The following is a 24,918-nucleotide window of genomic DNA, read 5'->3' on the forward strand; positions in this document are numbered from 1 at the left end:
CCTAGGGTAATAAAATAACAAATGGTACAGCATAGAAGAAGGAAAACAGGAGAGCTACATTATATGCAGGGTATCAGCAGCGGTCAGTCGGATATCTCAAACGTCTCATCCTGTCCTCCGTCGTCACCGTCATCGTCCGATATATCTATGTATTTCTTTGGCGCGGCCCTTGCAGCTCGTCTAGGTGCTTCGGTACGTTTCGCGACGGCTGGCTCAGTGTCCATTTCAACGTCGTCGTCATCGTCGCTTACGGCTTTCTTTGCTGCTTTACCTGCCGCTTTCTTCGCCGGTGCAGCTTTCGGTTGTGGCTTCGGTTTCGATTTGGCAGCAGGTATAACCTCCGTGTCAGAGTCCTCGTCGCTGATTACAGGCTTTTTCGCAGGTGCAGCCTTTGGCTTTGGCTTCATCCCAGCAACCTTACTCGGGGTAGGAGGCTTGGCTTTCGACTCTCCATCATCTTTACCGAGGAACGCTCGGAGCGAGACTTGCGCCTTCTTCTTAGGTGGCTTGGAAGAAGCAAGATCATCATCATCGCTACCTTCGTCGGCCGTGAGACTGAAAAGCCGGCATGTGAAAAGGTGAGTTTTACAGAGACGACTATTCTACATACCTCTTTCGCTTTGGTGCGACTTTCGCCTTTCCTTTACCCTTCTCGGTTGTCAGCGCAAGTTCGTCTTCTAAGTCGTCGGCCTTTGCGAGGGCTTTCCTCTTTGATGGCGGCTTCGGTAGCTCGTAATCAGATTCGTCCTTTGTCGATGCCTTAGTGACAGTCAGTTTGTCGTCGTCGTCATCGCTATCGTCCGACACGACCTTCGTCACAGGCTTCGACCGGGAGACTTTGCGCATTGTCTCTGCTGCTTTTCTCGCAGTTGGCTTCGAGGGACCAGGAGCAACAAATAGGTCGTCGTCATCATCTGATTCATTCTTGATGATTGCCTTAGTACGGGAGACCTTGCGCTCAATGGGATCAGGTTTCTTTGCAACAGCTTTTGCAGCTGCCTTCGAAGGCATAAACTCGTCTTCCGAGTCATCGTCATCATCTTTCCTCCTCTTTCCGAAGGGACCTGTTAGGGACTTGCGCGTCTTCAATGTTGCCTGCTTCCTCTTGACGGTCTTTCCAGAGGAATCTTTAATCGCGGATTCATCCCATTCCTTGCATGTTTTCTATGTTCACATCGCCAAACATCAGCACGAGATGACAATAAAAGACCATATCAGAAAAGACTCACCTCCCACAGAGCAAGGAAATTGTCGAGATCTGTGTTCCAAATCTGACTCGGAGTGAGTTCGAGCAACGTCATGAGCTCAGTCTCCTTCTGTCTAGCCTGCTCTAGGAGTTTCTCAATCTTCTCATGAGTTAGATTGTAGATCGGCATGCCGAGCAAGTAATCGAAATCTGTTGTTGTACCAGTTTCTTGTTCCTCAGCTTCAGTATCCTCTAGTGCATCCTCGGTTTCGCCAGCCGCCTTCGCCTTTGCTACCTTCGGGAACGGCCTGAAATTCTTCTTGCGAAGGTCGGCGACAATGTCTACTTTCTTACGACCCGAGACAACGAGCTCCTTCTTGACAATCATTTGGACGAATCGTGCCTGATTTGACAGCTTCTCGTGTTCGAGCTGAAGCTCATTCGCGAGATAGTCCTATGTACACGACACCATTAGCACCGCGACAACATACTAAATCGTGCATCTTTACCTTTCGCTTTTGATAGAGGCCTAGCCTTACGGGGAAGAAGTCCTCAAGGATTTCTTCAGGTGTATTGTACTTCTTGATCTTTCCCTCGAAGTCAAAACAAATCATGTTGCTTGTGCTAATCTTGGACGTGAGCTTGAAGTATTCTTCCAAGCCTTGCGCCTCGGCTTTCTCAAGTTCCTTGGCATTCATATTCACGACGAAGTGCACGTTACGGTTGTCGTGGTGTTCCTTATAATCCTGTAGAGAATGATTAATAAAAGTTTGGTTCTCAATGGTAAATAGACTCGCCTTGACAGCGCCATCACCCTTTTCGCCACACATGCTCTCAAGTTCGGCTTTAAATGCCTGCGTCCACTTGTGAATTGGCAGCTCGGTGATTTCAACCGTTGTGTCGTTCAGCTTCTTCACCACTCCGGTAACCTCAAACTTGTTGTCACCAGTCTTCTTTATTGTCCCATTGAAGCCACGCCACCATGGATTCATTGGAACCAACTCCTCGCCTTTCATTAATCGTTTGAGATTATCAACGATGTCCACAGGATTATACGACGGTACAGTCGTGCTCCAACCTAATCGTCGCTTGTTAGCATTAGCAAAAGGCTGGCAGAGAAGCTTTCTCTACCTGTACCAATACCTTCTGCACCATTCACGAGAACGAGTGGGAGGATAGGCACGTAAAATTCAGGCTCAATGACTTGTCCATCTTCCTTTTGTTCGTTTAGAAGCGCATCATCACTTTGATGGAAGACCAGCCGTGAAATAGGTGCAGGCTCCGTGTAGATGTAACGAGCCGATGCATGGTCTTTTCCGCCCTGATCACGCGTACCGTACTGACCATTCGGCAAGAGAAGATTCATGTTGTTACTCCCGACAAAATCTTGTGCTAAATTGACAATAGTCATGGTCAAACTCTGTTCGCCGTGATGGTATGCCGCATGTTCTGAGATGTAACCGACTAATTGCGCAACCTGATCGCAGTATAATTAAGCCTGTGTACGAGGGATCTAACACAAAGACAAACCTTGATTTCTTTCTTCAACTTGCGCTTGAAGCAACCCCAGATAACCTTCCTCTGACCCGGTTTTAATCCGTCCGCAACCGATGGGATAGAACGGATGTTGTCCGCCATTGAGAACAGAATGAGCTCCTTGTTGATGAAATCAGAGTATGGGATTTCATCCACATTGTGGTCAAGATACGTTCCAGGCTACAAGATTTCGTGAGCTTCCGGTAAATTATGGGGAAAAGCACACAAACCCTGAACTGTCTCAGCCACTCCTTACGCTCGTCTGCTTTCTTTTTACTGAAAGCGAGTTCAATTAATTCTCGATCACCTTCTTGGGTCGTGGCAAACGGGATCATGTGCTTTCCCATATTGCTGAAGTAGTCGCGAGCATCTGAATCTTTGCTCGTACCGAGACCCTGTATAATCGCTCAGCAAGCGTTCTTGCAGGAAGTTCCTATGACTCGCCTTGTAGTACTTAGAGCTCCATTTATGCGAGTCAGGGGTCTCTGCTTGCCATTTCTCAAACTCAGGTAGAGTGAAGAAATCGATTCGTTGTTTGCCCTTTGTCACCTGTTCTCTATAGTTAGCATAGAACATGGTTTATTACAACAATCTGGCTTACCCTAACGATTGGTGTGACGAATTCCACGAGGAACTCGGGTACCTTCAGCAAAGATGGGTAGAAGTGGTCGAGGAAGTTAATCAATAAGCCTTTGATATGGGAACCATCGTGATCCTATGAATGTCAATCGACCGATTGAGCCAAACAAGTTTTACCTCTCAGACATGGGAGCTACAAACCTGATCCGTCATGATCATTAGACGCCCATAACGCAGACTAGCAATATCTTTATATTCCTTATTGTGCTGCAAACCGAGAATCTTCTTGACATTCTGGATCTCCTCGTTCTTCATGATTTGATCATGTTTCGCTTCGCGCACGTTAAGCATTTTTCCGCGCAAAGGGAAAACACCAAAGTTGTTTCGGCCAACAACACCGAGACCGGCCACAGCAAGTGCCTTGGCAGAGTCTCCTTCTGTCAGTATAAGAGTACATTTCGAAGCTTCACGAGTTCCAGCATTGTTCGCGTCAGCAAGCTTCGTTATGCCAAGGAGTCTAGAGGGGACGAGCTGGTGAGGATCGCGTACGCTTGAACAGACGTGAAATAATTACCGGCTACGCTTTGCTCCGTCAGTCTTCTTAATTTGCTGGTCAGCTTTAAACTTCGCCCAATTCAGAACGTTTTCGACAAGGCTAGTTTTCATAACTACAAACAGGATATGAGATAGAATTCGGTACAAATGGACGATATAGCATACCTTTCTTCATAAAATCTTCTGATATCGTTGGTTTTGTACCAAACCCACCGGCCGTTTTCGTCAAAGTCTCCTTCGTCTGCGAGTCAAAAGAGGGATTTTCAATGAGTGCGTTGACGAAAATCCACATATGGTTCTTGATTTGTGCTGGCTTGACTGTCGCACCCTTGTTCTTCCTCTGGATTGTCGAGATGAGGTGCTTTGTGATCTGATTCGCGATGTATTCGACATGCGTTCCCCCCTTTGTTGTCGCAATCGAGTTCGCGAATGACACTTGCTGAAACGAGCCATCGGATACCGCAAAGGCAATCTCCCACCTCGGACCAAGTTGCTCGTAAATGACGCTTGGCTTGGCTTGTGCTGCACCTCCTGAAGCACCGGCGGCTTCTGCGGCAGCAGAGCTGAGATACATTTCGACATACTGCTTGAAATTCTTGATCTTAAGGCGTTCGTCATTCAAGTAGACCTTAATGTCTTTGACGGTTCCAGCCAAATCGTAAACGCGCTTCTTCAGAAGTGCCAAGGCATCGGCGTCCATTCCTCGCATTTTGAACCTTTCAAAGTCTGGCGTGAACGATACACGAGTAAATTCTTCGCCCTTGCTATTCTTCGTGATTTTCGCCTTTCCACAGACCGACATGTTCTTCGTCCATGTTTGCTTGTACTTCTGCGCAGTATTCTTGTCCGCCGTCTCCAGGGTGAACTCCGTCGAGTAGATGTTTGCCAGCTTCGCTCCATAGCCATTTCTGCCTCCCGTGAGTTTCTTGATGGTATCGTCATAGTTGCCAGACGTCAGAAGATGACCAAATATCATTTCAGGTATCATAATTTTCTCCTTTTCGTGCATTTCTATTGGAATACCCCTCCCGTTGTTGTAAACGGAGATGGTACCTTCTTTCGCATTGATGTTAACTTTGATCGTATCCATATTCGGGTCGTTGATCTAGAACAACCCTGATTAGCAGCTTAGCAAATAGAACAACGAACAAAGCACACCTTGTTGTCGGCAGCATTCACGATGATCTCGTCTACAATCTTCAAGAATCCGGGAACATAGCTCACTTCCCTGAATACCATTCTTTTTGCATCCGAGTCATACACCCACATGGACTGCGTTATAGTTTCGACGCTCCCAATGTAAGAGTCTGGCCGTGCAATAACGTGTTCTCTTGGGGTGAGCTAATGGTGTCGTTAAAACCTATTCCTCGAGATGACTGAGTACATACCTTCTTGTAGTGCTCTGAAGCGGTTTTACCGTCCATTGGTGCGCGAGTAAAAGCAGGGTCGTCGAGAGTCGACGGACCCGGCCTGCTCTCGTCCCCTGACCCATTAGCACGATCGTCGACATCCATGAACGATTCGTCGGCATTCTCGTCAATATCCTTCAGAGGTTTCTTCTTCGTTGCCTTCGGTTTAGCTGGAGCTTTGCCTGCTGCTTTCGTTTGCTTGGGAGCTTTGGCTGCTGGTTTAGTGGCTTTAGCCTGGATAACCGTGTCAGTTTCATTCTATCATTCTAGTGTGGATTAAAACGCAGACGTACAGCTTTCTTCTTTACCGGGGCATAGTTGTCTGAATCGTAGTCTGAGTCTGATATGTTGTCGATGTCAAAGTTCTCTGCCTCTGACGAACTCATTGCGTAGTCGCGGTGGTAGTCGTGGTCAACTAGTGCTTGCAGAAGCGTGTCGGTTCGAACTCAAGCGTGACAGACGCGAACCATCACGCGTTCGGACTTTGCCGGCTACAAAATTAATACCACCTGAGTGGTGAAAGTCACGAAGGTGGACCACTCATGGGCTGAACCACTCAGATTCACTCAGGTGAAATATTGTGTATACACTTGAGGTGAATGGTGGAGTTAACAATATTATCATGCTCTATGTACACCGTTTCTACAACTCGATTTCTATTAAAGGCGTGGATTCAAAGTCCAAACGCGTACAGATCGCCCATTGGATCACTGACAAAACCACGAGAAATGCAGTAAAATACAGTGGAGGGCTCAGAGTTACGGCGTCGCTTTCAGACCGCTTACAATCAAGTTCTTCAAGTGTCCGTCAGTAAGTTAAGAATTTTACGCGACAAAGAGGTCGAGATATTCACCTTGTATGCTTGCACGTCGCCCATGAACTTCGTCACCGAGCCACCGCCACAGACCCAGAGCTACGTGGAAGACAACCAGATGTAAGTTTAACACGGATAAAGACATACGGCGCGGCCTCTCACCTCTTTCGCGACAGAAGTGATGAACCGTTCGTCATGTGAAATAATAATGACACCACCGTTCCATGAGCTGAGCGCCGCCATGAGCGCATCCAGACCCTCGATATCCAAGTGGTTAGTTGGCTGCAAGCAGTTGTCAGTCAAGAGATGTGAGGACGGAAGAGGAGTAAATAGTGATTGGATACCTCATCAAGAAGCAGAACATGTGGTCTAAGTAATGATAGAGCTGCAAATGCGACACGGCTCTTCTGACCTCCACTTAGCGTTCCAATCAGTTGCAGTCTAGATAAATCCATTAAGCAAGCGATGAAATAGAAGGAGTGCAAATGGTTTCAATACCCTGTCATTCCGCTAATCTGGAAATTGCCCAGATGACTACGATACTCCTGTTCGCTCTTCCCAGGGAACTTTGATGCCAAGAAGGAAACGGGGGTCATACTTGGAGTTAATGTATCGACATGATGCTGCGCGAAGTACCCACTAACAATGGTCAATTCGCCTTGTGTCCATTGTAAGATCAACGTAGAACTTACACGCGCAACCGACCATTGCGGTTCATTTGTCCGCCTTGCGGATGTAGTTCACCGGTAAGAAGCTTTATCCTGAGAAAAAAAGCGAAAGTAAGCCTTGACTCCTAATCGACTCCCCATCACAAGGGCTTACAATGTCGACCTGTACAATGATTAGTATCCTGCATAGGACAATAGACAATCGACGAATACTAACTTTCCCGCACCGTTCGCACCAACCACAGCTATCCTTGAGTCAAGGCCAACATCAATATCGATGTTTTTTAGGATAGGGCTATCAGGTGTGTATCCAAATGAAACTCCGGACAGTTGTAATAACGGTGGTGATATTTTTTCACAGTCTGGGAATCTGCATTGACTGTTAATGCAAAGAAGCGGAAATTGCGGCTAATGGCGACGAACTTGAATGTCTCCGTTTCCGCGGTCTGCGGAGGTTGCAACTCTGGCAGTTTCTCCAAAATCTTGATTTTTGATTGCGCTTGTGCGGCTAAAGAGAGTAATAATTTAAGTTATGCTATCTTTTCTCCTTGAAGCATTGAATGCAGGCATACCGCGGTTAGCATTGTATCTCCACCGATCTATGAACGCTTGAAGATGTTTCCGGTACTCCATCTGAGTTTCATATTCGCGTTGTAATTTTTTGTCACGCTCGGTTTTGGTTGAGTAGAATTGTGTAAAGTTCCTAACAACGAGTAAGTCATAAGGATGACACGAAGTTTAGTCACTACCAGCTCACCCTTTATAGTAGTCTAAACGTCCCGAATGTTGATGAACAATGTCTGTGGCAACCGCATCCCTATGCAAATTAAACTATTTCAATGCTGAGTCGAGACATAAGTGATAGGGTGACCAACAAGAATGCTCGGTCATGAGAACTGTAACGAAGATATTTTTGTAAGTTGTTTGCCCTTATGGACAATTCGACGCGATGGGACGTACACAACAAGCAATGTCCCAGGCCACGTCTGCAAATAATCCTCAAGCCAAGCAAGTGCGTTCAGGTCGACTGATCAAGATGGTTGAGTGAGCATTAACGGCGGCCCAAAGTACGATGCTACGACGTACTGTGATTAGAAGGTTCGTCCAACAAAAGCAGATGCGGCTAGGATTATGAATTAGCTGGTAGTGTTTAACGGAGAAAACACGTCTGATGTACCTTGACAAATAGAGCTCGAGCTAAAGCCAAACGCATACTGCAAGTTGCGAATTACGAGTTAAAATAACGAGCTGCGGACCGGACAAAGCCCTTACCGCCAGCCACCACTGAAAGATTTAGTCGGCCGCTGTTGGTCTGCTTCGCTAAATCCAAGACCTGAATTAAACGTTAAAATCATGAATACGTGACATGAAGAATACCTACCAGCCAGAAGGGAAGCAGCTCTTGCAGGTCCACTTTCTGCCTCCATGTCTGCAAGACTTTGATGTACTTCTGCAAGACGCGCCGCAGCTTCCTCTCTAGCATCTTCGAACCGCTTATCGTCTCCGACTTTTTCCAATTCTGCAAGTCTCTCATTTAGCGATGTCTCTTCCTTTAGAAGCGAATCGCGCCAGACATCTGCTTTTAGAACAGAGTCAATTGCACTCGTCTCGTCACCTGCGATCTACAAAATTAATGTCACAGTCCGTCTTTCGTAAAATGGGATGAAAATACCTCTTGTTCAACGAAAAGTATGGTAATATGGGGAGGAACCGGTACATCACGTAAGGCAATGTGCCTTAATAATGTCGACTTTCCGACACCTTCGAACGTCGGGTCAGATATCTTCAGTATAGTACACAGGATCTACTAACCGTTACGACCAATGAGTCCATATCTCCGCCCGTATGCAAGAGTCAAGCTTGCGTTGGTTCTGAATCATAGGGTTATAATGACCATCGAGCAAGAACCGAGACGGAAGTACATACAGGATACGCTTCGAACCAAATGTCACGTCGATAGATGGGAGGTGAATGTCTTTGCTCTTGTTCCTCCCCGCAGCGAGTGCCTCAAGCGAGTTGACCTTTAGGAACATCTCCTCATACGTTTGCTGATTATTGAGGTAAAAAGGTATTAATGCGTAACCAAGCTTAAGTTCTGTGAGTATGCATACCTGCTTGCGGTGTTGATCCAGTAATTTTGATCCTTCGTATAAGTCTCGGTGTGCACGTTTCTCAAGTTTAGCCTGCATACATTAACATGTTCGAGTACATGTTCGAGTTAGCCTTCTCTGATACATTTAACGAGTTGGGGTAGCACGCACTCTGAGTTTCGCCTCCTGCTTTTCAAGTTTCTTCACATCCACTCGAGTCGCTCTTTGTCCTATTAAGTTCTTATCCCAACACATATATTGAAAGAACTTACTTAGATTTATTGATAGACTCCAGATCTACACCTTCCGAGAAAGCGATTGTATTCGAGATCGCACCCGTTCTTCCCATCTCCATCGCCTTCTCCAACTTCCTTGGTCCTCCTCCTGCGACGGCATTCCGTACAGAAAGCCTTGCGGAAAGAAGCTTTCCGAGTTTTGTGAGAAGCTCGTCAAGCGCAGACGGCTTTCCTTCCGCATCCGCGAAGGACTCGAGCATGTTGCGAGTTATCTGAAGGACATCCTCGTCTGCTCCAGCATCATCAACAAGGTAACCAGAGATATAGTTAACGACAATATCATCCGTAGACGGAAGGCTTGAGCGTATTTCGCGCGCTACATCAGCAGAAGACATGGCACGCAAATTGTGAGTTTGGTTTGGGATGCCCGGACGACAAGTTCCAATCTGTCAATCGTATGCGGCACCGAGATTCGGCAGTAAATTATTCCGCATTCATCACGTGCTCCATATCTTCCTTAAAAGGTAAGTTTTACTGTATTGGACACCTCGACTCTTTTCGTTCACGAGACACGACTGTGATCAATATAAAATGTCATGTAAATATTATTGTTATTATTTGTGTGTTTCCATCCGGTCCTCCTATTCTTTTCCAATACAATGAACGAGACTTCGGCTTAGGCCACAATTTAGTCTAATATACATATATTGTTATTTACAATTCCTGTTTCTTTTCATCGGAAAGTTTCGTTCTCGTCCCCGCAACTTCATCCTCAAACTCTGTATGATTCTTAACACGCACAATCAACATCGGAAGAGCACACAGGAGACCAGCAACAAGCAAGATCCACGTTGAGAGGAAGATACTCATAAATCTGGCTCGAGCGTCAATGATAAAGCATCTAGAGCAAGCACTTTTTCAGACATACGGCACTTTAAGACCGTCTATGCGCCACACAATGGCTGCACCAGCTGCTTGGAATGCTCTATCTGTGAAGAAAATAAAGTTGTGTAGGTTAGTAAGTCGTTGATACGAACTTCATTAGTTAACAGAAGAACTAACAGAAGCCATTAAGATATGCAAGTTTACCCAGATCGTTCGAGACGGCTCCAATAATCCAGTAGACTGTTGCTTGCCACATAGAATCAAGCAAACCGCAGAATATGTAAAGCCAGACGTGTTGCGGATAAGTCCTGTCCTTGAAGTCAATCAGAGGAGGGATAGACTCTCTGGTGTAATCTCTGAATGCAAAATATAGAAGTTCAATAATCCACAAGGTATAAATTACGAATAATTATCAGTAGGAGATAGTGACGAACTTTTGATAAAAATAAGCCCAGACATGAACAATGAACACCGTAACGAAGAGAATAGTCCATCCGATGAACGCTCGAGCACGGCGACTGAACCATTTATTATCAAGTATGAGCCCCATCATTAGCGAACCGAATATTTCCGGCGTCCAATATAACATGTTGTTCAGAGAGCGCGTACGGATGTTAAAAAGTGTGCCGTTATAATCGTTGAACTCTGGAAAGTAAATTAGCGAGTTATGTGTGGAGGACGTACGTCAGGGAGCATACGCCATGTATAGAACCAGTTGGACGCGAAGAACATCGGGAATAAGAGGATAATTGCAGGATCTGTACGAAGTGTGGTGTAAAGACCGTATATTTCTGTCTTCCATGATGGATGCCTAGGGGCGGTGACTTTTGACCCGTCGGACCGGATCATCTTGTTCGGATTAGCCATCAAGGGAGGAATCAAAGCACCAAGTGCACTCAGGACAATAAATGCAATCTGTAGTGTTTATTTAGAAGGGATGTTGTATTAATAAAGCCTGCTTGGCTTACGTAGGTTCCATTCCCAACTAGACATAGTTGTCTCTATTAATATATACGTGTCTTGATCTTCTTAAAACGAACTATTGCTCACCACCTCCAGACTACGGACAAGTGAAGATAAGCTTGTGCCTGTATGCATATGACAAAGGAGACGCACTGTAGCATGGAAATTCTGTCCGAATGAAACCGCCGATCCAACAACGCCACCTGAAGTGAAGATTCCCCAGTAAATAGCGATGAACTTGCCCTTCTGATTTTCTGTTGATGACAGCAGACGGTGTCAGTTCTCAAAATGTCTTTAACAAACGCAATACGAGTTCACGAACCTGTTGGATATGCCAACATGAGTGATCCTTGAGCCGTCCAGAGGAGCCCACCGCATATTCCGAGGATGGCTCCGGAAGCAATGACGAAGGTTCCGGCATGCGGGTGGATGTTCAGTGATCTAAATAGCTATTTTCAGCACATCCAACAGAATGTGTCTTGCAAGGAGACAGACAAATATGAGCCGATGAAAAGCGAGTATCCCAGTGTACCCAGCAGGAGCGTGAGGCGCGGTCCGAGTTTGTTGTTCACAGTTCTATATATCATTCGGAACGCTATCAGCATGGCGACAAAAATTGTTACATGTACATAAGTGTCTGACCCCGAAAAGAATGCCATGGCCGCAAATGTCGCGTAGACTGCGGAGTTAGCATTAGCACTTATGGTTGCATCAATTTGGCCACCTCCACCAAGACCTGTGACGGCATTGAAGAGACCAGGTTCCAAGAAGCCGACAAAACCAAGAAGAACGACTTGGGTGACCGGACTATAGTAGAGTCTCTTAAGGCCAGTGTATTGTGGCACAAGGGAATTTTCAGGCTTGCTGTCATCCTCGTGATTCCTATTTTCAAGGTCGGGATCACTCATGCAGGGAGAGAGGAGGAAGTATCAATGCAGAACAAAGGTGGCGGAATCAAGGCCAAAGTTGCTTCAGAAGCGAGGAGGGAGAGGTAGGTTAACTAAGAGAAGGGCATGAGGTCCGACTGAATTACATTGAATAAGGCTAGCTAGACGAGATTGATTCCAGGCCTGCACGAGTGCGCAGGAGTTCGTTTAGGACGTGAAACGTACGACCCTGAAGGTTTACCACATAAAGGTTAATCTCAAGAGGATAGAATCTGTCAAGCAAAGGGAAGGTTACCAACTGTGGCAAACGGCTTGCCATACTAAGTAAACGTAGGAGTAATCACCGAATGTAGTAATATTACAATTTATAGACACTCGTAGCGTGCATATATTGTAGTAATGCAGGTTACATAAGGGTACAAGTTGCTTCAATAAACTTAAAATACATAATAATAATGGTATAATTCACCGGGAATAGGTTATCCAAGCCTGGTACATTGTCGTCTTCAGGCAGGGCCTTCGTGGGACTGAGGAAAGAACACAGATTATGGTAACAACTCATAAACCAATGTCCGCGGAGGAAATGTCCCAAATGTCCCTGAAGTTCAAGCGAACCAACTTACAATAGCATTGGTTTAAAAAAAGAAGCCTGACTTCGACTTCGGTGGCGGCACATGCATATGGTTTCACACGACAGACTGTACCTGGACATACAATCAAAGAACACCGAAAACTGGCCTTGCAATCGGCTAGTGGCTATTATACGGTCTTCTAAACAACACCCGTGAGCATTGGAAATTTCACACACTCTCAAAGTTTAAAATAAAAAGTTGCGGTAGGAGTCCTTGTGTGTGATATTCAAATTTGTATGTACCTAGATATAACAGGATATGCAGGTATACCGTATTCCGTCATACGAACAGGTCATTACATATATATTGATAGATCAACGATGAACGATCAACAGCAACGTCTCAAAACATGACGAAATCGTGTAGCATCTCGAAAGGAAGAAAGAAAGTCAGATGGAAATAGAGGGTAACGAACAACACGGCGGAAGAAAGCCCCGACGACATATAATCCCAACAACGGATGATAATCAAAAAGTGGTACTATACAAGCGAAATAGGCGGTTAATGTCCTACGACTTTCTCCACTGGTTGTACGCGTCCGCTGTCGTCCATACGAGCGCTAGTAGAAGTAGAAAATAAAATCATGAGTATTAGGTAGGGAGAACGATAAGGACGAAGAGAAGAGAAGAAGAGGTACATACACAACCTCGTCCTCAATGCCAGTAGTGTTCTTGACACGCACGGCGAGCATCGGAAGTGCGCAGAGAAGACCAGCGACGAGTAAAGCCCAAGTTGAGGCGAAGATGTTCATGAACCTAACCAATAACGTCAGCAAGAAAGTATTTCCAGACAAAAACGATTCAAACGCACGGTAACCCAACACCATCCGCGCGCCATATTCCCGCCGCACCAGCCGACTGGAGAGATTTATAGAAACCAGTGAGGTAGGCTAGTTTACCAGGGTCGTTCGAAATGGCTCCCATCATCCAGTACGCTGCTGTCTGCCACATTGAATCGAGAAGACCGCAGAAGATGTAGAGCCAGACGTGTTGTGGGTAGGAGCTGTCGCTGAAGTCGATGAGAGGGGGTATAGTTTCTCTGGTGTACTTCCTGCATAGAGCAAGTAATTTTTGATAAAAAAATTAGTAATTGATATTTCATGGAAACGTGACAGGAGCTACGCACCTCTGGTAGAAGTAAGCCCAAATGTGGACGACGAAGACCATACCGAAGAGGATAGTCCATCCGGTGAATGCACGAGCACGACGAGTGAGGCGCTTGTTATCAAGGATAAGACCGATCGCTAGAGAACCAAAGATCTGCGAAGTCCAGTATACGAAGCTGTTCAAGGAACGCGTGCGAATGTTGAAGAGTGTGCCATTATAGTCATTAAACTCTAAAAAAAGAAGTCACCCAGTTAGATTTTGCGACTCAAAGGCCTAGGCAATAGGCAATAGGCAATGGTAGCTACGTACGCCATGTGTAGAACCAATTGGAAGCGAAGAACATTGGGAACAGGAGGATGATTGCGGGGTCCGTTCGGAGAGCAAGGTAAAGACCATAGAGCTCTGTCTTCCATGACGGATGCCTCGGAGGAGTGACCTTCGTACCATCTCTTCGAATCATCTTGTGCGGATTAGCCATACATAGAGGAATCAAGACACCAATTCCGGTCAAGACGATGAACCCAATCTAACAGAGTATAATTAGAAAACGAAGTATTATTCCATTAGACCAATCGTAGCTCACGTATGTTCCATTTCCAACTATCGATGAAATTCATTCTGTATCAGCATATGCGCGTCAAGATGTTATCCGTGAATAGGAATCTCACCTCCTCCAGACTATAAAAATAATGATAAAATCAGCGCCAGCTTGGGTGGATCTGTCAAGAGAAAAGCGCACCGTAGCATGGAAATTCTGACCAAAGGCGACCGCTGATCCAACAACGCCACCCAAGTTGAAGATTCCCCAAAAGACAGCGATGAACCAGCCTTTTTGATCCTCTACAGGACAAAACACAGTGTAAACATTTCCAATTTTCCTGGCTGCGAAACAGATCAACAACACCGACCTGTCGGGTATGCCAACATCAATGAGCCTTGAGCTGTCCAGAGGAGCCCTGCACATATTCCAAGAATCGCACCGGCGGCGATTACGAAACCTCCGAGATTTCGGTGAATATTAAATGCCCTGTATAGCCTATTTTTAACACATCTGACTAGAATGGTGGAGTACATCTGGAGACGCACAAAAATGAGCCGATGTAAAGCGAGTATCCAAAAGTACCCAACAGGAGCGTCAGACGCGAGCCTAGTTTGTTGTTGACAGATCTGTATATTATCCGAATCCCCATCAACATTAGGAGGAAAAGTTAGATACATCTGTGAATGTGACTCTGACCCTGAAAAGAAGGCCATTGCTGCGAATGTTGCGTAGAGTGCGGCGTTGGCATTGGCACCCGTAGTTTGGTCGAGTTGACCTCCTCCACCAAGACCATTGAGAGCATTGAAGAGACCAGGGCCCATGAAGCAGACAAAGCCGAGCATGATTACTTGAGTAATCGGCTTATAGTAGACCCCTTTGAGGCCAGTGTATTGGGGTACGACGGCGTTATTGCGCTCGCCATCCTCGCTGAAGCTCGTTTTCTCAATGTCGTTACTAGCCATGACAGGCAGAGGAGAGCAGAGGAAGAACTGAAGGAGAGGAGGACGACGGCGCGGACGAGAACCGAGCTATTTGAAGAGAGGAGGAGGCGGGGATATGTTGACCGTCAAGAGAAGACATGTAGCGGGACGCGTTTCATTTTATATGCCGTACGTGTCCTGGCCGAGGTGCGGTGGGGATAGATTCCGGAGCAATTCAAGAATGAAGAAGACGGGACGGAATTTCTCAGGACGCGCTGTGTAAGGGACCGATAAGTAGCACCTGATAGAAAACACCACATGCAACCGCCGCCCGCATCATCTCCTTCCTTCCATATATGAATGCTTAACGGTGCTTTACACAGGGGTGGATTTGATTGAGTTTACGCGTAGCCCGTGGTAGCCGACCATTGCCAGCAAGGCGTCCCGAATCGGCTCGGAGTCGTCAAATTTCACACTTTGCACCGCGCCTTGGACTTCTATGTCCATGCGCCGATCACATCGAACTATCAACAATCTCGGTACGTGCTCCCGATCGTTCACGCATCTGACACGTCGCACCCGACGCATCTTTAGCTAGTCGTAACGCATGGCTTCGTTTCAAATAGAAGAACTGTACAGCTCCAATAAAAACAATGGCATACGTTCGGGAATAAAAGCAGAAACTAGATTCGTAAACTCCGACGCTAGCCTATCGTTTTGCATTAGAACTCGATAATTGAATAAAATTGTAGGTCTCGGACTCGAAAGAAACGCAAAGAAGAGGAAGAAAGAAGGCATTATGCGTGAATTGAAACGTCTACATTTGTGCCTCAACTCTGAAATCAAAGGTGTCGGCTCGCTCGGAACAATACGCCATGCTTTAGTCGACTGTGGCAGTATTAACACGGTCACGAATGCCGTCTGCGGACGCGGTCGTCGGTTGCTGATGCTGATACAACGCCGAAGACTTTGAGGACACATTGGTGAGCACCGGCTTCAACACAGCGTGGTACGTGGTTTGTGCACCCTGTTGATTACGTAAGAAAATAGAGAGAAAATAAAAAGGGGTTAGCAGATGACGACATCGCCGGAAGGTAAGACTGCTGATAAGACTTACGCGGAAAGCAGGGAGCTGCAACCAGAGAACGAAGATGGTCTTAAAGGCAAAGTACCATGGGAAGTAATACAACACAAGACGAAGTGCAAAGCTCTCAAGGAAGTTAAAGAACCCGAAGACAACCCAGTACGTCAACCATTGCACGTCATCTTGCGCCGAAGGACTCTCGATTGCCTTGAAGGAGAGATAAGCAGGAAGAAGCCAGCCAACGAGGTTTGACACGGGCGCGGCGAACGCGTTAATGAGCAACAGGAGACTCAGGAGCGCCACGCAACCAATGACGGCGTAGGTTTTCGGCACCTGAGTTCGCTGCTCAAAGTTCTGCAACACTGGATATTTCGACAACTGTCACCAGCAACTTGAGTATTGCTCCCAGGGCTATTATTTCCGTCACCACGCACCTCCTTGTCGAGCTGGCTGACATAGTAATTGGCCTTATCAGTGGCCTGCTGGAAAGCCGGATGTTGCTGTACTTTCTGCGCAGCTGACATCTACACGCGGCGGCCGATCCACGTCAGAACAGAGGGCAACGAGGAGAATTAAATGCACAACAGCAAGGACTGACCGTTCAAATATCTAAGACGAATTCGTAGGCGGGAGTGAGTCGTGATACAATCGTGTGAGGAGCGTTCGTAGGGAGCAAGACGTCGTTTTCTGTCGCACGTCACCTCTTGCCATTTCCAACTCCGCACTTTTCTCCCACGAGCAACGTGACCCGCGCTCGTGAGTGCAGACGCGCTTCTGCCACGAAGGCACGACTGCGCGTAAATTACACTCTCTGCCATCGTGCTCTACACTACCTACATCCCACCATGGCGACAGTGGACACTCAGCTTTACAGGAACATCCAGGTGTGTTAGCATGCTTGCTGTTCCGGCTAATAAGTGAACTAAATCTCATGTTTTGCCTGTAGTCTTTACACAGGACTCTACCTGCTTTCTCTCCCTATATCTCGGAAGGACTGCTGCCGTACCTCGCCTTCTTCCTCCTGGCAGCCACGTTTATTCTAGCGTTCTATTTTTCAACGTGCGTCATGACGTCCAAGTACATGCAATGTGCCTCAGCTGATTCTCTACGCGCCAATTAGACTCCCAAAATCAAGCATGCCCCTGCGCGAGATTGCAGTCGCGTCTACCGCGAGTATTCTTGCCGGCTTCGGCATAGTCGCACTCTTCTGTTCAGTCGGCGTTTATGTATGAGCATGCGTATATCCCGTGCCGTAATACTACGCATTGTTGCATTGTTGAGGGTCTTGGCAGAAAACGGCTATTCAAACCGAGTTGCCGAAGTATGGAAAGAATGAATCCGATCCTCACAAACGTCATAAATCATTCATTCAGTTGTTCAACCGCCATCCATGTCTGCAAGAAACGCACTAGGTTCGCAAAATACTGGTTAAATGTTATGGCCGAGGATGGAAATCAATACGAACAGTGTACAGGATAGTCGAGCCCTCGTCGGCACTTCGCATCTATTGTCAAAAGGGTTTAGTGTATTGCCACGGGTTTCCTGAGCTTGCTTACCTGTTTTTCTTCCGAGTATGCCTCATCATGGCCGCAGTTCGGACATTGTTCATTGACCTGAATGGTAATTAATAGAAGCGAGGTTTGAGAATGAAAATGTTGCATACAATCATGCGCGTCTCGCCGCTTTCATGAATCTTTGTCTGAGTCTTTCGCTTTTGCCTGAGGACAGATGGAAACGCATCTAGGTGCGAGCGTGTCGTGATCACAATGTTCTCATAAGCTAGTCAAATTGATTAGGGGAGTTGCATTAAACGAAGTGCATTTTGCGGAACATGTTAGATACGCACCTGAGGCTTTCTCTTGGAAGCCGCATTGTTCACAAGGAATGAATTCGGCGTCGGCAGTTGGAAAGTCTAGCAAAGTCCCACAATCCGGGCAGAACAGCAAAGAACCTGAAATATTGGAAACGTATCAAACACATTGAAGTGAGCAGAGACGACCGTAACAAGGAACAAGTTCGGCTAACCAATTTTGTGTGCGGATTTGGCCATTAGGGACTAAGGTGTATTCAGAAACCCTTACGATGACGTCTCGGGATACAGGACTCGAAGCACTTGATACGGCGGAAGTGGCGAGTGGCACAAAATTTGGACGTCACGGAATGGTAGTAGGCGCCGATCTTTCCTATTATGGGCATTCGCCACTGTAACAGTGTAATAATCATTCAGGATCACTGCCGTGCTACTCCATCCCTTCTCCAAGCAGAGTCGATGGCGATTACAGTTTCCATGCTTTTATGTTGCTCCAATATCTTCACTCCAACGTATATTTCTCGGTGTGGACCTCTGGAAAAGTCATAAAAATCCACATGCAACGGCGTGAAAATGGTCGCAGAGTCCGACGCAAACCTCTAGGTCACGCATGCATCATTCTGCCTACTTATATCTGCCTGTGTAATACGACGCCGCAAAGCTATTGCCCCGAATAATAATGCTTATATCCAATAATCAATTCGTTCCCTCTGCGTGCCACATCGACGGCGTATACCAAGCTCCTTTCGCTTCAGAGGCCTTCCGGTAGATAAAAGTCTCTGACGTCCTTTTCCGAGCTCTTGAGGCACTCGCTTTGCACGCGCTCTGCTTCCCCTGTTCCTTTTTCTCGGTCTCGCGATACCCTGCCTGGTAGACTACTCTAGACTCGAATATTTTCTGTCCTTCGTCCGTCATTTGCTTGCCATCCTGGATTGACTTGAACCTGGTGTTCTTTTCTACCGACGCCACCCTTCATACTTTACGACATGATGAACTCAACGCCAGGCGAGGCAGTCCAGCAAGAGTTTCCTCCCTTCTCTCCAATAGTATACCAGCCACAAGTCAAGTATCCATTCCCATTCGAGACAGACTACTCCCGTTCACCTACACGAGTTCGTGCGGTGTTCGACGAGTTGGTGGACAAGACGAAGGAGATGAATTTGGGCAAGCATGAAGCCCCAGTTGCCAAACGCCGGGCCAAGAGTCTTGGTCTGAAGGTCAACATCGAACAGGCTAAGGGCTTGCATTGGCGTTCAATCCAGGCGCGACATCCTGTACAACTAACGGCGGGACCTATAAGTCCTCCAAGGACGCCTCGTAGACCTGCTACGGATTATCCATCTGCTGAGCAGTCAGTCTTCCATGTTACTATCCCGAAATGACATGCTGAAACGGAGAATGAATGACGCTTTGCAGATTGTGCCTGAAGAACATGGCAGATGCACAGAAAAAGCAGAACTATGCAGAAGCATGTCGTTGGTCCATGTTCGCGGAGCGGGAGCGGGCGATCAGCAAATGGGAAGCAGAACAGGCTGCTGTGTTTCGACTTAGTCAGACAAGGCCACAAGAAGCGATTATTGACCCAAGCGGCTTGTCGCCTTCTCGCAGCGCACGTAAATTCGAGTCGGAATGGGAGCAGCATTTGTCTCCAGTCGCTTCAGTCCGACAAAGTTCACGAAGAGTAGAAAAGAATTTGCGTGCTGTTGCGGGCTCCTCCTCTATCTACCGCCAGGATGACGCACCGCAACATCAGACCGTCATCGAGATGCCTATGCCTCTCATGGACCGCTCGCAGAACCTCAGACCAGACGCTATGGCGAGTAATTACCCATTAATGGGGCTTGATCAAATGCAGTCATTCAACATTCCCCGCGGGACCGATCCGTCGCTACAAAACCAACGCCTTGTGCGCAGTACCTCGATGCAACGCCACATTCCTGCAACATCCCTACGGATGGCTCCCACACCTTTGAGACCTAGGATCGATCATCATGCTGTATCGTACCCGACGCCACAGGAGCCGAGGCTTTCGTTTATACAGCCCACCACCGAGTCTACTAAAGTGCAGACACCGCCTCAAAACTTCACAGACCCGTTTGGCTATTCTGCTAGCTCGAATTTGACTGGATTATCATCCAGTCAGACAAATTTGACTGTACCTTCGATGGGACCTGCTACACCGGTAAGTGTTATTATTTCTATCCATCGATCCTGGTTGTGTTCTTACCTTTGTTATATGTATAGGACCAGACTTTTGCAGACGAGTACTCTCTCAAAAAACGCCGGAACGAAGCAGAGCATTTTGCATCACCCAAGGTGCGTGTTGAGCTTCATGCGCCTAGTGTGCAAGGCCTTACCTAACGCACAGATTGAGCAGAGGAAGCTTCGATGACACAAGTTGCTCGTAAACGGAAATTGGGGGCAATTGCATCTCAGGCATGGATTGTATATTATACGGAATTGAGTATATGTAGCCTTAGCATCTTTCACTTAGTATCCTTCTTCTCAACTTGGCATAAATTATTCCTTAGTCACTTAGTTGGGACATGGAGCACATTGTATTATCTGTTGGCAGCAAATAAACCACACTGGATTGCAGCATTCATCTCCCTGAGTCAAGTGTCGCTTGATGAATGTAGACACATAGTGAAGGAAGATTATTCTGAATATTTTGTGTATGAATGAAAATATGCGAGCGTCGATCACTTTTAGCAGAGCAGCACAACTTCCGCGACTAGTTTGACTGTCTTCTTTGAACCATCATCGGTGATCATGCCTGACCCTACGACTCAATCAAATTATCTTTCGATCGCTACAAAGCATGTTGCCTTGGATTGGACGTTAGATTTTAACCAAAAGATTATTTCTGGTTCTGCGACGCATAAGCTTATCGTCATAGATGAGGCCGTGAAAGAAGTAGTGTTAGTCGTTTATTTCGGAGAATTTCTCATATGTTTCTGATAATGAGTTGATTTTATCTTTCTGTAGATTTGACTCCGGAGGATTGGATATCACATCAGCCGAGGTAGCAGGAAACCAGGTTACCGTAAGCTTTGTTCACCCCTCATTCTTGTTAAAAGAGATAAATCTATTAACACCTACGCATATATAGTTCAAGCTGGACGAAAGACATCCAGTTATGGGCTCAGCCCTCCACATCCCGTTCTCAGAGCCACTTCACAAAGGCGAAAATGTCGAGGTCAAGATAACATATAAGACCGCTACTGATGCAGTAGCTCTGCAGTTCCTCGATAAAGAGTAACAAATCCATACATTTAATACCTTAACTACAATTTACATCTTTATCTCCTCGAATATAGGCAGACTCAAGGGAAGAAGTTTCCGTATCTGTTCAGCCAGTGTCAACCCATACATGCTCGGACTATGGCTCCTTTGCAAGGTCGTTTGTTCGGTTTTCGATAACAGTATCTAGATTGACGTTCGCTCTTCGTCTAGATACTCCTTCTCTTAAGATCGTAAGGATCGTGATCTATGGTCTACATAAATATGATTCTTACAGTTTAACAGACATACAGCGCGAAAATATCTTCAGTACTTCCGGTCCTGATGTCCGCTATCCGCGTGTCTCCATCGCCACAAGGACCTCCTCATGACGGCAAGGTTATAGGGAAGGACGTCGTGACCTATTCTTACAACCAAGTCCGTTCTTTCCACATAAAATATCATAGAATTTTGGGAGTGAACCAACGCATTCTTTCCTTTATTCAGCCTACACCAATTCCTTCCTACCTCATCGCGATTGCCTCTGGCGATGTTCGTTTCAGACCGTTCCCGAGAGAGAAGGGGAAGGACTGGACAAGTGGAATCTGGGCTGAACCTGAGTTAATCGACGCTGCATATTGGGAATTTAGCGCAGATACGAATAGGTTCCTCGCAGCGGAAGAAAAGATAGTCGTCCCGTACAAGTTCGGTGTTTATGACCTTCTTGTCCTTCCTCCATCCTTCCCTTACGGTGGCATGGTCAGTCACACCCTCAATTTTCATGAAAATAAGTACTCTAAATCAGATGCAGGAAAATGCTTGTCTCTCGTTCCTCACTCCTAGTGAGTGTTCTTAGATATTATGATGGTAATTTTCCATAACCAATTATGACAGCCCTCCTGACTGGAGATAGGACGCTTGTAGATGTAGTAGTTCATGAGCTGACACATTCTTGGTTCGGAAACGGCGTCACGTACGTACTCTACCTCGCCGGATATTTTTGCACTTTTCAGACTAGTTTAAAGTCATCAGGACGCATCAAATTTCTGGCTTAATGAAGGGTGGACTACGTACATCGAGCGCGTACTTCAACAGGTCCTTCATTCGCCTGCACATCGCGGATTTTCCTTCATTATTGGATACAAAGCCCTGGAAGATGCACTCAAGCAATATGAGGACCGGCCAAGATATCAGAGACTGATCGTAGATTACGAGGTCGGAGAAGATCCGGATGATGCATATAGTAGCATCCCGTACGAGAAGGGTGCCAACTTGCTTTTACATTTGGGTAGGGTTTTGGATACTTTAAGTCCTTACTAGTTGATTGACTATTTATTAAACTGCAGAACGAGTTCTCGGAGGTTTGGACGTCTTCCTTCCATATGTCCGAGACTACGTCAATACGTTCATGGGTCAGAGCATAAACGCTGCTATATGGAAAGATCATCTGTATAGCTACTGGAGCAAGCATGGTGGTGCAGAGAAAGTCAAGGCACTTGATAGCGTTGACTGGAATGTGAGCATTAAGCCATTTCACGCAAAGCTACTGACACATATCATGCATGCAGGCGTGGTTTTATGGAGAAGGTCTCACTCTACCAGTTGAAATGGAGTATGATACTACGCTTGCAGAGCAAGCTTATGCATTGGCCGCTCGTTGGGATTCCTCTAGAGATAAGGACGTGTCAAACCTTGACTTCAAGTCTAGCGATCTCGAGGGTTTCGACACCAACCAGAAAAGTATATATCTGCACTGTGCATACGGAACCCCTAACTTATTGTTACGATAGTTGTCTTCCTTGAGCGCCTCCAAAACTACCCGGCTTTTCCAAGTTCGCACATTACTCACCTCGGCTCATTATACGGCGTCCGCACGACCTCAAACATTGAAATCCGCGATCGGTTCTACGAGTTAGCTCTGCTCTATCCTGGGGTCGCACCGGAAGAGTCAAAGGCTATTGCTCAGGAGGCTGCTAAATGGGTTGTCGGAGAGCACGGAACGGGTATCATCAAAGGTCGGATGAAGTTCTGCAGACCGGTTTTCCGTGCCGTGAATCGTGCCGATCCTGAGGTTGCGAAGAGTACGTTTATGAAATACAGGTCTGCGTTCCATCCTATTGCGCGCAGGTTGATTGAGAAGGTAAGAACAAATGGTCCTACACTCTTCTCCTAGCGAAGAGAAGTGCTTATTCACACGGACACTTTGTAGGATATTGGAATTGTCCCTTACAAAATGCCAAGTACACAAGACACTCACGCAGACGTTCTGTAAGTGAAAGAAGGGATTTATAGTGTGTATGGATATCAAGATAAATGAGAATGCGCTTTCTACAACGTTGCTACTTGAGATCAGTTCCCAAATCAATAAAGACATATCCATGCTCAACACTACAAGAGCCGAGGCTTTCGGTCATCCAGCCCACCGATTCTACAGTGCAAGGTCTGCTTCTAACGTGACGGATCTATTTAGCTACTTGCTAGATCAGATTTTACTGGGTTATCATAGTGATTCATCCAGTCAGACAACATTGACAGTACCTTCAACGCGCCCTATTACTCTGGTAAGTATTATTTTGTTTCGGAAGTCAGATCCGGTATTGATTGGAATTGCATAAATTTTCAGTGCATTCGGGTAAGATATCTTTAGTGAAACCATAGATTACAGGTACTAGATGCACAATCTAACACATGGAAGACTTTTCCTATAAAGCTTTGTTTTTGAATATATCTACTGTGATACAATGGTATAATTCGAAATATGAGTTGAATAGGGAATACATACATGGACGAGTGGACAAACGCTGTTTAATTCATGTTGTTTCGTTAGGGTCTTATGAATGGACTTGAATACAATTGTCTGTACCTTTCTCTGATGAACCTGATTCAGTCCTGAGACAAGAGAGCGTTGAATATATAGGATAACCAACTGTGAATATAAAGCAGAGCGCCCACTCCAATGGGCTCATTTATTGCCCACAATTTCTATACTGTAATGATTGAATATTCTCACACTGGACAAAATCACCTAAAGTCAAATGCAATTCAACCGCTGAGCGCTGATTCCAGCACACACATCGAATAGCAACTGCTCGATTCATCAGGGACCCACTATCATGCTGAGTAATATATTATATATTATAAATTTGTTCGGTCAGTACAAGACAAAGCACGTGCTTACACCCTAGTCTGTGACTACTCTAACTGACCAGTTCTCACAAAAAGTGCCTCTGGAATGCTGCTGAAAAGAAGTACACTGACTGCATTGCAAGACACTGTATCTTGTATGTTAAGCCTGCCATTTCAAGGTGCTGCTCCTGAGCAACGAGCAAGAATGAGGCGCTCTCCACCAATGATATTACTATTCTTGTAATTGTTACAGAGACAAGGGATTACGGTATTATCTCAATCTTGTTGAAGAGCGCTCATATTACTGCTCCATTAACCCTGGATTCTCGGGATATGTGGCTTGCTGCAGTAGATTTGTTTCTCTAGCTGAAAGTAAGTATTGAAATTCAATATTTCATGCTGTTATTGAACTTTTTGATTTATATGGGATACTCATCCATGCAGTAAGAATACATTTCAGGAGGCAAAGGATGTAGTGCCATGGCCGTACACTCCAGGACATGCATATGAGACTTATCTTGCAAGAAGCAGTGGACAATATCACAAGATACAACGAAAAGCTTGTACTGTACATTGCAAACCATATCCGTAAATTTTATATTCTGGTCTAGACTGGTACGAAATTTTACTCATGGACTCATGGTACAGAATGATACGTTTACAAGAGAC

The 24,918-nt window shown here is 46.1% G+C and overlaps 7 protein-coding genes across 7 annotated transcripts; 1 reads left to right on the forward strand and 6 right to left on the reverse strand.

Annotated features, from left to right (window-relative positions):
- Positions 1-4: 4 nt before the first annotated feature.
- FOMMEDRAFT_122296 (DNA topoisomerase II) lies at positions 5-5,624 on the reverse strand. Its single transcript, XM_007266030.1, has 16 exons — positions 5,559-5,624; positions 5,245-5,499; positions 5,015-5,197; positions 4,022-4,961; positions 3,876-3,969; positions 3,503-3,818; positions 3,324-3,437; positions 3,167-3,271; positions 2,953-3,117; positions 2,717-2,902; positions 2,318-2,663; positions 1,984-2,264; positions 1,696-1,932; positions 1,230-1,640; positions 611-1,164; positions 5-555 (listed from the first exon to the last, which is right to left on the reverse strand). The coding sequence occupies exons 2-16, from the start codon at positions 5,368-5,370 to the stop codon at positions 84-86; spliced, it is 4,530 nt and encodes a 1,509-aa protein (XP_007266092.1). The 5' UTR covers positions 5,371-5,499; positions 5,559-5,624; the 3' UTR covers positions 5-83.
- Positions 5,625-5,869: 245 nt separating this feature from the next.
- Positions 5,870-9,495, reverse strand: FOMMEDRAFT_122300 (uncharacterized protein). Its single transcript, XM_007266031.1, has 23 exons — positions 9,110-9,495; positions 9,009-9,060; positions 8,859-8,930; positions 8,674-8,795; positions 8,560-8,618; positions 8,420-8,508; positions 8,129-8,369; positions 8,020-8,080; positions 7,925-7,961; positions 7,834-7,870; positions 7,708-7,774; positions 7,623-7,643; positions 7,505-7,564; positions 7,320-7,450; positions 7,171-7,255; positions 6,965-7,117; positions 6,902-6,910; positions 6,772-6,840; positions 6,578-6,718; positions 6,424-6,520; positions 6,242-6,361; positions 6,119-6,178; positions 5,870-6,059 (listed from the first exon to the last, which is right to left on the reverse strand). Exons 1-23 carry the CDS (start codon positions 9,466-9,468, stop codon positions 6,024-6,026), a joined length of 2,178 nt encoding a protein of 725 aa, XP_007266093.1. The 5' UTR covers positions 9,469-9,495; the 3' UTR covers positions 5,870-6,023.
- A 292-nt stretch (positions 9,496-9,787) lies between these two features.
- On the reverse strand, positions 9,788-11,829 carry FOMMEDRAFT_155631 (MFS general substrate transporter; the record flags this gene model as incomplete). The annotated part of the gene is made up of 11 exons (XM_007266032.1): positions 9,788-9,947; positions 10,002-10,062; positions 10,136-10,314; positions 10,393-10,603; positions 10,657-10,873; positions 10,927-10,943; positions 11,009-11,018; positions 11,075-11,175; positions 11,244-11,362; positions 11,417-11,497; positions 11,564-11,829. 11 exons carry the CDS (start codon positions 11,827-11,829, stop codon positions 9,788-9,790), a joined length of 1,422 nt encoding a protein of 473 aa, XP_007266094.1.
- An 813-nt stretch (positions 11,830-12,642) lies between these two features.
- FOMMEDRAFT_19709 (MFS general substrate transporter) lies at positions 12,643-15,136 on the reverse strand. The gene is made up of 11 exons (XM_007266033.1): positions 14,784-15,136; positions 14,633-14,713; positions 14,455-14,573; positions 14,286-14,386; positions 14,215-14,224; positions 14,130-14,146; positions 13,856-14,072; positions 13,566-13,776; positions 13,251-13,490; positions 13,082-13,195; positions 12,643-12,999 (listed from the first exon to the last, which is right to left on the reverse strand). Exons 1-11 carry the CDS (start codon positions 15,047-15,049, stop codon positions 12,942-12,944), a joined length of 1,434 nt encoding a protein of 477 aa, XP_007266095.1. The 5' UTR covers positions 15,050-15,136; the 3' UTR covers positions 12,643-12,941.
- Positions 15,137-15,601: 465 nt separating this feature from the next.
- Positions 15,602-16,909, reverse strand: FOMMEDRAFT_167667 (uncharacterized protein). The gene is made up of 4 exons (XM_007266034.1): positions 16,690-16,909; positions 16,526-16,615; positions 16,125-16,469; positions 15,602-16,034 (listed from the first exon to the last, which is right to left on the reverse strand). The coding sequence occupies exons 2-4, from the start codon at positions 16,613-16,615 to the stop codon at positions 15,888-15,890; spliced, it is 582 nt and encodes a 193-aa protein (XP_007266096.1). The 5' UTR covers positions 16,690-16,909; the 3' UTR covers positions 15,602-15,887.
- Positions 16,910-17,147: 238 nt separating this feature from the next.
- FOMMEDRAFT_19711 (DNA-directed RNA polymerase) lies at positions 17,148-18,200 on the reverse strand. Its single transcript, XM_007266035.1, has 6 exons — positions 18,117-18,200; positions 17,938-18,042; positions 17,755-17,870; positions 17,648-17,704; positions 17,557-17,595; positions 17,148-17,499 (listed from the first exon to the last, which is right to left on the reverse strand). The coding sequence occupies exons 1-6, from the start codon at positions 18,139-18,141 to the stop codon at positions 17,461-17,463; spliced, it is 381 nt and encodes a 126-aa protein (XP_007266097.1). The 5' UTR covers positions 18,142-18,200; the 3' UTR covers positions 17,148-17,460.
- Positions 18,201-20,673: 2,473 nt separating this feature from the next.
- FOMMEDRAFT_107254 (uncharacterized protein) lies at positions 20,674-23,451 on the forward strand (the record flags this gene model as incomplete). The annotated part of the gene is made up of 14 exons (XM_007266036.1): positions 20,674-20,822; positions 20,890-20,947; positions 21,014-21,159; positions 21,222-21,301; positions 21,358-21,377; positions 21,430-21,561; positions 21,631-21,882; positions 21,935-21,965; positions 22,018-22,096; positions 22,149-22,411; positions 22,470-22,639; positions 22,692-22,863; positions 22,914-23,263; positions 23,333-23,451. 14 exons carry the CDS (start codon positions 20,674-20,676, stop codon positions 23,393-23,395), a joined length of 1,965 nt encoding a protein of 654 aa, XP_007266098.1. The 3' UTR covers positions 23,396-23,451.
- Positions 23,452-24,918: the final 1,467 nt, after the last annotated feature.

The sequence above is a fragment of the Fomitiporia mediterranea genome, assembly GCF_000271605.1.
Source record: "Fomitiporia mediterranea MF3/22 unplaced genomic scaffold FOMMEscaffold_5, whole genome shotgun sequence".
Classification (NCBI taxonomy): domain Eukaryota; kingdom Fungi; phylum Basidiomycota; class Agaricomycetes; order Hymenochaetales; family Hymenochaetaceae; genus Fomitiporia; species Fomitiporia mediterranea.

Coding starts and splice junctions, on each gene's coding strand:
- FOMMEDRAFT_122300 (XM_007266031.1), bottom strand. CDS start 9,468: ATGTCTTCTGCTGATGTAGCGCGCGAAATACGCTCAAGCCTTCCGTCT. Junction 9,061..9,109: donor GAGTCTATCAATAAATCTAA/GTAAGTTCTTTC, acceptor AATAGGACAAAG/AGCGACTCGAGTGGATGTGA. Junction 8,370..8,419: donor TACTTTTCGTTGAACAAGAG/GTATTTTCATCC, acceptor TTAATTTTGTAG/ATCGCAGGTGACGAGACGAG.
- FOMMEDRAFT_167667 (XM_007266034.1), bottom strand. CDS start 16,615: ATGTCAGCTGCGCAGAAAGTACAGCAACATCCGGCTTTCCAGCAGGCC. Junction 16,470..16,525: donor TCAGCCAGCTCGACAAGGAG/GTGCGTGGTGAC, acceptor TGCTGGTGACAG/TTGTCGAAATATCCAGTGTT. Junction 16,035..16,124: donor TGCAGCTCCCTGCTTTCCGC/GTAAGTCTTATC, acceptor CGTAATCAACAG/GGTGCACAAACCACGTACCA.
- FOMMEDRAFT_122296 (XM_007266030.1), bottom strand. CDS start 5,370: ATGGATGTCGACGATCGTGCTAATGGGTCAGGGGACGAGAGCAGGCCG. Junction 3,819..3,875: donor GACGGAGCAAAGCGTAGCCG/GTAATTATTTCA, acceptor CGTCCCCTCTAG/ACTCCTTGGCATAACGAAGC. Junction 1,933..1,983: donor AGGGTGATGGCGCTGTCAAG/GCGAGTCTATTT, acceptor CATTCTCTACAG/GATTATAAGGAACACCACGA.
- FOMMEDRAFT_19711 (XM_007266035.1), bottom strand. CDS start 18,141: ATGGCCAAATCCGCACACAAAATTG. Junction 17,871..17,937: donor CTTCCAAGAGAAAGCCTCAG/GTGCGTATCTAA, acceptor CAATTTGACTAG/CTTATGAGAACATTGTGATC. Junction 17,705..17,754: donor GCGGCGAGACGCGCATGATT/GTATGCAACATT, acceptor ATTACCATTCAG/GTCAATGAACAATGTCCGAA.
- FOMMEDRAFT_19709 (XM_007266033.1), bottom strand. CDS start 15,049: ATGGCTAGTAACGACATTGAGAAAACGAGCTTCAGCGAGGATGGCGAG. Junction 13,491..13,565: donor TGGGCTTACTTCTACCAGAG/GTGCGTAGCTCC, acceptor TGCTCTATGCAG/GAAGTACACCAGAGAAACTA. Junction 13,000..13,081: donor GGCATTGAGGACGAGGTTGT/GTATGTACCTCT, acceptor TACTTCTACTAG/CGCTCGTATGGACGACAGCG.